The 10470-nt window shown below is 36.0% G+C and overlaps 3 protein-coding genes and 1 long non-coding RNA gene across 6 annotated transcripts in view; 2 read left to right on the plus strand and 2 right to left on the minus strand.

Annotated features, from left to right (window-relative positions):
- LOC126372488 (protein disulfide-isomerase) overlaps positions 1-5489 on the minus strand; it is a 35291-nt gene extending 29802 nt beyond the window's left edge. Inside the window, exons 1-3 of the mRNA XM_050018285.1 lie at positions 5220-5489; positions 4763-4960; positions 3952-4223 (exon numbers count right to left, since the gene is read on the minus strand). Coding sequence (XP_049874242.1) covers positions 3952-4223; positions 4763-4960; positions 5220-5364 — 615 coding nt within the window. The 5' untranslated portion in view covers positions 5365-5489. The remainder of the gene's footprint in view (positions 1-3951; positions 4224-4762; positions 4961-5219) is intronic.
- LOC126372483 (TOM1-like protein 2) overlaps positions 1-10470 on the plus strand; it is a 73073-nt gene that overhangs the window by 47241 nt on the left and 15362 nt on the right. The gene's annotated exons all lie outside the window — the stretch shown is intronic.
- On the minus strand, positions 412-1999 carry LOC126372593 (uncharacterized). 2 transcript variants are annotated; one of them, XR_007567184.1, is made up of 4 exons: positions 1337-1999; positions 1102-1216; positions 773-993; positions 412-695 (listed from the first exon to the last, which is right to left on the minus strand). It is a non-coding gene; the product is annotated as an uncharacterized LOC126372593 (long non-coding RNA). The 2 variants fall into 2 exon arrangements; XR_007567183.1 differs by having other exon boundaries at positions 412-993.
- LOC126372539 (methyltransferase-like protein 22) lies at positions 5879-10333 on the plus strand. Of its 2 annotated transcripts, XM_050018358.1 has the most exons (7): positions 5882-6111; positions 6636-6730; positions 6970-7048; positions 7281-7391; positions 8184-8375; positions 9036-9200; positions 9988-10333. In XM_050018358.1, the coding sequence occupies exons 3-7, from the start codon at positions 6970-6972 to the stop codon at positions 10290-10292; spliced, it is 852 nt and encodes a 283-aa protein (XP_049874315.1). In that variant the 5' UTR covers positions 5882-6111; positions 6636-6730; the 3' UTR covers positions 10293-10333. The 2 variants fall into 2 exon arrangements, with proteins under 2 accessions (XP_049874314.1, XP_049874315.1); XM_050018357.1 differs by lacking the exon at positions 6636-6730 and having other exon boundaries at positions 5879-6111.

Here is a 10470-nt window from a genome sequence, read left to right on the forward strand (position 1 = left end):
TATACACCCACTCCTTGCCAACTACTATCTAATAAAAAGATTTGTATAGGTGTATTGATGAAGATGTTCGATGCAATTAACTTATATTTCCATATTATAGTAAGAATTGGGAACAATATTATATTTGTAGTATGTTCTAATTGATTACATTTCTTTGATCCACCCGCAGGGCTTTTTTGACTATACTATTACACATTACAAATAGTCTAGTCCCCATAAGGCCCCGCAAGCTTGTATTTATACAAAATAAATGGATTTATTTATTACAAGTTAAAGATAGATGGATAAACTACTTTATTAAGCACAATGGACACAAGATTAGAAAAATGTATCTACTTGAGAGATAGGTTGGTTAATGAGAGGGGTGCAATGAAACAAATTATGTAATAACACAAAATAAATAAATCTGCGTAATGAAAATAGTTTATTGGATGCCAATAAAGAAAGGTTTGTTTAGATGTTGTATTATTGAATAACAAATCTGCCACTTTTGATTACACCACACTGACTTTGTAATTTACATTTCAAGGACCACACAAGTCCACTTAATGAACTTAAACATATTTAAATTAAGGAGATGTTCCTTTTCCCTTCTCAAAGTGCTGTTCCAAATATGGTTATCTTGGCTAGCAGTCTAGCACTAACACTCCCATTGGATGCATCACAAATGTAATGCACATATCTCCATCACAAACCTGAAAATTAAAATATTTTTAGCGACTCAATCATAAGAATCAAAACAAATGTAGCTAGTTAAAGGCATGATTCTTACCAACATAACATGCAATGAATGGTAATACTTGCTATTGCAGAAGGCCTCTTCCCACTTGTGAGGTTGGATAATGGCAATGTGTGTGCAGTGGATGCATCCAAGTACTCCAAGAAATCCAAATTTGTCATTAAAACCTCTGGAGACTTCTACATGCTCAGTTTTTGTCCGAGGAAACTTGATATATTATCTCACGATTGCAGGCTGATTGAGGGCATTTGTCACTGTAATATATAACATACAGATATTATATTGGATTCATGTAATGTTGTAGTATAACTTTAATTATCAAAATATAAGGTAAAATATAACATAATATAGTAACCACCTACCTTAAAGTCGATTGCACAGTTGTAGAGCATTGGACCTCTAGATATGGTCCTAAGTCATGATACAAAGTCCGAAATGCGTCTTTTGATAATCTAAAATTATTAATGTAGCTACTCTCTGAAACAAAACAAAATAGATAAGTATGAAATTATCAAAAATCGCTTCTAGTAAGTTCAGCAACTTTTCCTCTGTAAACATTGAGCCACTTGTCAGAAATAATGTTATAAATAGATGTACCTGTGAGAAGTATATACTGGCTTTTCTCTCGAAGTATCCTGCAATCGATTTGCTCAAGATTCTGAAGACATTTTCTTCCGCAGCAGCCCATAAAACGACTATCTCCATGACACTGTATTTAGGTATTTAAACACGAAAATCCACGCCGATATTAATTTTATATTGATTAAGATGTTCCTAAAATTTGTCGCCCACCGTAAATAGCTCCTAATATTGGTGAAAAACAGTGAAAATAAGAAATTAAAATTGATCACGGTTACTGAAAAGTGCCCGGCTTCAACTGACACTTCCAATGGGAATCGGCTTCAGGCGCCGAACTTCGATTTTTTACGCGGTAGCGATTTAGTGTCAAAAGTACTGAAATCATTCGTTCAATCGGCTTGCCGAACTTCATGTGACGTCACGAATCGGGGATCGCCATCTTGGCTGCTTACGCGGTACGACAGAATCAAATCGATGTTCGATTTGCTCCAATCTGAATCGGCTTCGTCTTAGCCGGTAGCCCCCCAGGGCCCTAGACGTTCTTAAAAAAAAAACAGTCGAATTTTCTGGGGTTATGGTTCTAACATCTTAGGAAGTCAACACGTGGAACGATACGCAGCTAGATATATGTATAGCTACGTGGAGAATATAGCGTGTAATGATAAATAAGAGATAACGCATAGAATTCGAGATGTTAACGTTATATATAGCTATAGCTACCTATATAATATTATTTTATCTCGTGCACGATACGACATTGAACTTATCCGAGGTCGTCCGGTTAGTAATGCCGTTCACAGTCGCACAGTTTAATATGTAACATTATACACTTGGTTACTCTATATAACTACCTAACTATCATCCCATTTATAATATTAATATAATTACTTAATGTGTCTGTCTATCTGTTTGTCCGTCTTTCACTGCGATACGGTGCGACGAATTAACGTGACTTTAGTTGAAGGGATGGAGAGTGACATAGGCTACTTTTTGTCCCTTTCTTCGCACTTCCGTAAATGGAAGGTGGAAGTTTGTTATGGTTATGTAAAAAATTACGATTGAAAGTGTAACTAGGTAGGTAACAACCTACTGAATAAAGATATTTTGAATTAGACTTTTTTCGAACAGCTATATTATGCTGCTCTCTCTATAAGCTTTATAAGAATGCAATACAAATTAAAGTCCAACTGTGAATGTGACAACAATTCACGTTGTAATTCGAAAAGAAATAAATTCGGCTTATCGATCCATAAAATCCATAAGTAATCATAACATTTTGATTACAACCGTATGACGAGAAAGTAATTAAATCATTCACAATTGTGTAAGTTTGGTAAGCTTGTTAATGATTTATTTCAATTACACAAAAAATATGTGATTGTAAAAAGTGAACTGTGGTCTGCGCCGCCTACTCTGTGGTTCAAGATACAATTCCCGGCTGCGCAAACATTTTATTTAAACACAGATATTTAAATTGTATTGTGTGTGCGCATATTTGTTCCACTAGTGAACCATTGTGTGATATAATGTGTTACGAATTACGGCATGTATGTATAAATTATATTATTGCAACTGAGATGTGGTGCGAATGCGTCAGCACATGGTACCTAGGAGATGGCAAAAGAAACCGAGGAAGACCAGTCCAATGCTGGGAGGACGAAATCGTCAGAGTGGCTGGCAGAACCTGGACTAGAATGGCTACATGCAAAGAGAAGTGGAATAGATTGGGGGAAACCTTTGCCAATGAGCACACAGATGCCTACCTAAATGTTACCGCCGAATAATGGAATTTGCTTTTTATTTAATTAAACAAAAAAGTATTGTATCTGAATCTATGGCTAATAAAAATAATAAGTACTGGGATATGACATCCAACGCACTATGCCATTAATTTATAAAAAAAAAACAAATTTAAATAGAAATACAGCACAAGTGTCATCCTCTCAGACCAATCTCGAAAGATACAATGTAACTATCTTACGTAAAAAACTTGCTTTTGTCTGAGCCAATCACTAAATATTCATAATGGGAAACAAGTTTTGGTCATTTAGTACAAAACCAGTTTTACTAGAGCTACATATTTAATATTTTATCTTGTCAATGAGGGCAACAAACCTCTATCTATTATTCCAGTGGCAATGCTAACTCTTATCAGAGTTTAGGAAGTACGGTCACGAGCATTAATATGTATACACTTTGGTACCATGTCATGTTAACTTTTTTTACAAATTGAACTGTAAGTCGCACTAAATGTCAAATATGTTAGTGCGACAGAGTCCTAAAGTGGGTACATTATATTGCTCATGACTGTACGTTAGTTTTAAAACGGTCTTATCTTAGTGGCACATTATGATTTACCAATTAACTACTGTGGAATGGTCATTGACAGTTATCAACTTATGAACCCGGTAAAAAAAGTGACAGTGGCTATATTAAATTGGAGTCCTTTGCTATAAAAAAATCTGTCTATTATTTATCAGTTTCCCATCCTCCATCCAAGCAGAGATTTCCCAATATTGAATCTCAATTAGAATACAAAATGAGATAAAGCTTGACAGAAGACAATGTACGTCAATCCGTTTCAACATCAGTGTATGGAGTTTATTCTACACTAAAAAATTTAAAATACTCACATTCTTGAACAGCACAACATCTTCATCATCAGCTTCCAACTCCTTGATGACCTTCTCGTCGCTGACAATGGCAAAGACCTGATCGTCGGTAAGACCAGCAACTCCGAGGAAGGACTTGGCTTTGGGTGTGGATTGGTCGGAGAAGAAACCGAACACAATGACTGGGTTGGCAGCAATCAGCTCCTTGGCCTGTTCAGCCGAGGCAACCTCGACAGCTGGGGGGCCGGTCTTCTTCTTCAGCCAGGCGACAATATCATCAGCTTGGCGACCACCTGTTAGAAAGATAGTTTTTTTTATATGTTGCAATAGATTAGTTATGGTAATTATATAGGTAGGTGTGGAGAAAAGGAAAAAACCTGTGTCCTTGAAAAAATACACCACTTTTTCAGTAATAATAATACAAAGTTTATTATAAAAACTTGTAGTAAGTAACAATATGTATCATTAAAAAAATCAATTTAATGGATGTACAGAAACTTGTGGCCCACTAATAGTCAAAAATGTTAATGTGAACATTATTAAACAAGTACTTTATAACAATGTGATTATAGGTATAATCAATTTTGCATGATTATTAAAACTATATTTCTGAAACCACTAATATGGCATGAACAAAGTTTATAAAACAGTGCAATTATCAGTTACCAAATAGGTACTCAGATTCAAATCAACTGTTACTAATCAGCAGGTGATAAGATTTTAATAGGGAATTGTTCTTTCTTTCATATCAGTATCACCCTGTGGTGTCACCATTAACTTAACAAATGACTTAAAAAGGTCACTTTGTGTGAATTAATAAGAGTGTAATTACCTGAGTAGTCAATAGGACTGCCATTCTTGAAGAATTTAAGGGTGGGGTATCCTCTGACTCCATAGTTCTCAGCGAGCTCCTGTTCCTGGGTGGCGTCTACCTTAGCTAGCTTGATAGGAGAGTCTTCCTCAGCCAACTTCGTGGCCGCCTTCGCGTACTCGGGCGCGAGCGATTTGCAGTGTCCACACCATGGCGCATCTACACAAAGGAACAACTTATCTCCTTGAAAATGTCAATGAAATACATGCACATATGACTACTACTCGCCTATTAGACAAACGGTACAACAATCTAGCCGGTTCCCCGGCGCAGGAAACGTGACTGCGCCGCAAAGTATGCCGGCGATACACTGACGTGTCAATGCCCTTTTACAAGAACTGACATGAATCAACCAATATATATTTACTAAAGCGCAAATTATTAATAAGCGCAATTAACAAATAAGTAGCAAACTTACAGAATTCCACTAAAACGTAGTCCGTCGATGAAATAACACTGTCAAAATTGGCTTTGCTGAGAACAAGAACGTTCTCCTCTACAGGCACATCGTCTCCGAGCGCGGAGCCCACAAGGGCTATCGCTACAAATAATAAAACACGCATCTTGAACTAAGCCGGTGTCTTGAAGCAAAAAGGCCTACTCGGAAGACGAAGCCCTATGAAATGCCGAAAAACGCCACTTCATTCACGCACACACCGTCTCACTTGACGTGGCAGCGTCGAACGTGTGTTTGGCCGTGATTGGTCGAACTTATTTTTTTTAATGTATGTTTACAAATTATGCTTCACGCTTTACAATGGTAGCAAAACAATATATTTTCCATCTGTATAAATCAAAATTTAGTCAAATTATTTTAGGTAAAAATTACTCAAATTGTTATAAATTTGTAGATGAATATATATTATTTTATATATATTTACACGAATAAAATACGAATTGTTATCAAAGTAACTTTGTAAACAGAAACACAATGAGCAATGCGTTTCAAATTCAGATACACACGTATCTCACTTACAATTTATTGAATTTTAAAGGCTTATCTTGTCTTCACAAAAACACTCTAAAATTCCTTATTTGTCTGTTTTATTCTCAGTAGTGGAAACTGTCTATCCGACCAAATCACAGCAAAAAGAATATAAAAAAATATTGCAGTAGGTAACTATAAAAAATATCCGAACGTCACAAATCAATCAGCTGTTTACTGTCAACACAGAAGTTGGAAAGATTTTGAACTGCGTTATTAAAAAATCAAAAACCTCGAACAAATGCTTAAAATCTCTTATTCTAACATACATAATGGAATAACTGAATATATAGGAGTGCTTAGTTAGTCTCCACAGAAAATGGAGGTAGGTTTTATTCATTATCACAAGTTACTTTTCAGTTATATTTCTATTCGTGAGTGTTTATCTTATTTGTTTTTACTCAATAACCAAATGAACTTATGATTAGCAAGTTGTTGAATGAATGACACAATTGGACAATCCAGCTGACTATAATTTCTGTGAAACATTCGTAGTCTCGAGTAAAATGATAAGTCTCAGATCACAATTACCAAATATTTGTTGTTGTCCCTTATTTTTACTATTTTTCTTCTCCCTGACGAAATGTAGTTAAGGGGTAAAGAATATGTTTCTTATATCGCCTATTTCCATAAGTCGAAGATAGTATTCATATAATTCTGTTATCTTAACACTGCAAAAAATAGCTTTATGATACTAAAATAATTCAAAATATCACGTACCTCGACACGACACAGTCGCTTTATAACACTTCTAAATTAGTAATTACTGGCACTGACATGCACAGACTAAAGAGATTTATTTATATATTAGAAGTTATAAAAATTGGACCCTATCCAATTCTGTTGTAGGCAAATTTTTCATTTTCCTGCTTATAACTGGACTAGTGACACGTTTTAAATTCTATAAGCTGCAGAAAGCAAAGTTACAGTAGGAAAATACCAAGGTAAGTAAAATGTATATAGTGCAATACATCATTAACATATATCCAATATTTGGCATAGTTCACAGTCTGTGTGAAGGTTGAATGAAGTTAATTTTAGTTTTACTACTGTAAAGTACTGTTACAGGGCTTTGCAATATTACATCAATAGTTGTGAACTAAATCATGTTGAATTATTTAAACAGAAAATACAACTTTTTAATAAGTACTTTTCGCACTAATTATTTTTTCTTTTATTTTAGATGCCAGAACTAACTGTTACATCTGAGATTTATGAAGAATTTGACTATAGAACTAAAACCACTCCAAAAATAAATGGAAGTTAGTAATCTTTTTTTAAAATCTTTGCTATTTGGGAATATAATATTTAAAAAAGTAGTTACTTTAGGTACCTAGTTAGGTACCTATTGCTTGAGCCACCATTTCATCAAGCACATAAAAATACTAAAACAGATCATGATGATCTAGAATTAATACCAAGAGTGTGAGTTTATGTAGCAGCATAACATGTAATTCATAACTTTTAGTAACTATGTGTTACAATTAATTTCAGATGTGATATCAGAATTTCCATTTCTTCTTCCGAATAGCCAGAATAAAATAAAGTTTGATAAAGATGATGACTTGGATATGGATAGACCTCAGAAGGAACTTATTAAAATTGGTAAGTAGTTTAGTCACTACACTTGAAAAGTTGAATGTGTTACACAAACTTTAGGGTCTACATTGACTCTGCTTAGTCTCCTTTCAAAATAGCTGAAAAGTTGTTAGGCGAACTTTGTTTCGTAGTATTTATTATTCCTACAGACTCAATCGATTTCAGTATTCATGCCAAAAGATTTTTATCCACTTGGCACCCAATGATATTAAAATATACTACGCCCGCACCCCAATCGGGAACTAAAATCTATATAATAGCACCATTCACTAGCCTGTTACAGTTTATTGTAGTAGAAATATTTATTTATATGTGAAAAAGTTTTTTTGTAAAAAAAAAGGAAACAAAAGTGTGCTGTGTGCAATACGTATAATTCAATTCACCGCGCGCAGTGCGAAGTATACCCCGCGCTTCGACCAACTTTTACAACTTTTGTCTATGTAGACAATATTTGCTGCTTCTATTGCTCAAAATCGCGTTGCGCGATAGAGTGACCTGTGCAGACCTAGCAACTAGACAGATATAACACATCTATAGGGCTAACATGCACAACGTGATAAAATTTTGTCACGGTCATTTTATCGATTCTGACGATATAATTATGTATGTGAACCCAAATAAGTCACGTTGTTCTGTCAAAATACGAACAAAATCACGTGGCTGCGTGCCTAGTTAGGAAAAAAAAAACAAACTTATCGATTTCGAAACAAAATTTATTGAATCGATCGATAATTTTATCACGTTGCGCATGTCAGCCCTGCTGGAATAGTCTGACAAGAAAATCTTTATACTCTGCAGAACACAGCTCGAAAACCAAGATAGCATTAGTAGGTCTTCAAGTATGGCGCGGCGCGTTCCTGTTAGCTGACCTACTCATCCACCGGGGTCTGAAAGGGGAGCTTCAAGGGAAGACTGTGATGGAGCTGGGAGCAGGCACTGGCTTGACCAGTTTCGTCGCGGCTATGTTCGCTAAGAAAGTTGTCTGTACGGGTACGTAGACTTTCACTTTTGAATGCTGAAGCTTTTGAAAGTTGTGAGAGCAACTGTCGGTGAATGTGTAATACATTGTTATGTCATTGTATTATTTTAGCGAAATGTTCAAGTTTTGGTATGTCTGATGGACTGGGTATAAAGAAATAAATTAGAATGCTCTTAGCATAGCATATCTTAATACCTAACCTACCGCAATAAGGGATTATGAAGTGTCCTGCAACATAGGTAATGGACTTTATACATTGTTTTAAGTTTACGCGGTTATTATCATAATTAAAGCACTTAATAACGGGTTTTACCGCGTTTAAATGGGGATATGAGACTCCCGATATTTCGACACTGTTGCAAGTGCCATGATCACGGGATGACTCCCGATGATGATGGTGTCATCCCGTGATGATGTCATGGCCGATCGACTCCAACCTGTCATCCTTAATATGGGTCATCAATTTATCATATCCATTCACTATCCATCTTAGAGCTTAAGTATTAAGTGTGACGAAAACTTCCTTTCCGGTAATTTTCGTGTTTCTAAATTATGAGGTTTGCGCGCGCAAGTTGTGATGTACTAAGTAAGATTTAAAACTAAATGTCTAAGTTAATTCCTTATGATTAGCAACTCTGCAGAAAAACCCAAAAACGTGTTTCTCATTGCAGATATGGATGTAGGAGGCATATTGGATCTTATAAAGTTAAACGCAAAATACAACTCTAAATACGTGAAGTCTGAGTTGAAAGTGATGCCGCTAGACTTTACAGCCACTTGGAGTAGACAACTTACAAAGGAGGTTGAGGAAACTAATATTATTATTGCTGCTGATGGTAATTATATATTTGCTTTATGCTTGGCTCGGCTGTTCTGATCGACATTGTTCAGATCAAAAAATATAAAAACACAAGTGAATGCTCAAGTCTATCAGCACCTTTAGGTTAATCTAGGTGAGAACCTTCAGCGCTCCGCATTTGTTCGGACGAGTAGTAAAAATAAAAACTACGTCAAGAAGAAAATATTATTAGTCTTTGACTATCTCACAAGGCGTTTACGCATGTGTATAGCAATGACCGATCCAGAGGTATAGATCTGTGTTGCGTGCGATTAGTTGGTAACCTGTTAGTAACTGCAGATATAACGATGCTACTATATAACGGCGTTAGGATACCAATATCTCTAGAGGCAACATGTCTTCTGAAACTTTTGGCTCTGCTCAGCCCAATAGAGGATAGGACGATGAAACTACAGCTATCCTGACCGGACCTTTTTTTTGACTTCACTTATTGTAGATTTCCGGACAAATGGAGAGCGCTGAGATAACAGGCCTGAGGGTGCCCAGTTGGGCGCGAACCTCAGCTCAGGGCGTCATCTGAGGGATTTGAAAGAATTAATTGTCCCTAATACGGTAGATAGCGGGTAGGCGCCGAATGAGGGAAATCGTCGACCAAGCTGGATGGCGGGGACGGTACTGGGGTTCTGAATTGTTTCTTGTCGCGAGCTGATTGGTCGCTAGAGTAATCGAGGCGTCAGAATCGTACATAACGTACTTCACCGACCGTACTATATCTATGCAATGTAATGTATGTGAAATGCTCAAAATCAATTTCATCTTTTCAGTTATCTACGATGACGACGTTACAGCAGCATTCATATCAACTATTCAGAAGATGCTCAACACTAAACCGCCTAAAACATTGTATGTAGTCCTTGAAAAACGATACGTGTTCACTATAGAACATTTAGACAACGTTGCACCCTGTTATGAAACATTCCTTACATTACTAGATAAAGTTAAAAGTGAAAATATCAACTCTATTTGGACAGTTGAACAAATGCCTATAGATTTTCCAAAGTATTTCACTTATGATAGAGTCAAAGAACTCGTTATATGGAAAATAAGTTCTAAAGCAAAGACCAATTAGTTGTAACCATATGGCTGTGATATTAAATATTTTTGTTACTACTTAATTTTGATTATTTCTACCCATAATTGCCTTTTTTGATCAGTTATCGCATTACAGCGGGTTAGAAAAACGTCATACGCGCCGAAACCTGCGGTTTTTATCGCTAGTGGCGCGATAGCGTAACCATGCAGACACC

Source organism: Pectinophora gossypiella, chromosome 14 (genome assembly GCF_024362695.1).
Source record: "Pectinophora gossypiella chromosome 14, ilPecGoss1.1, whole genome shotgun sequence".
Lineage (NCBI taxonomy): Eukaryota > Metazoa > Arthropoda > Insecta > Lepidoptera > Gelechiidae > Pectinophora > Pectinophora gossypiella.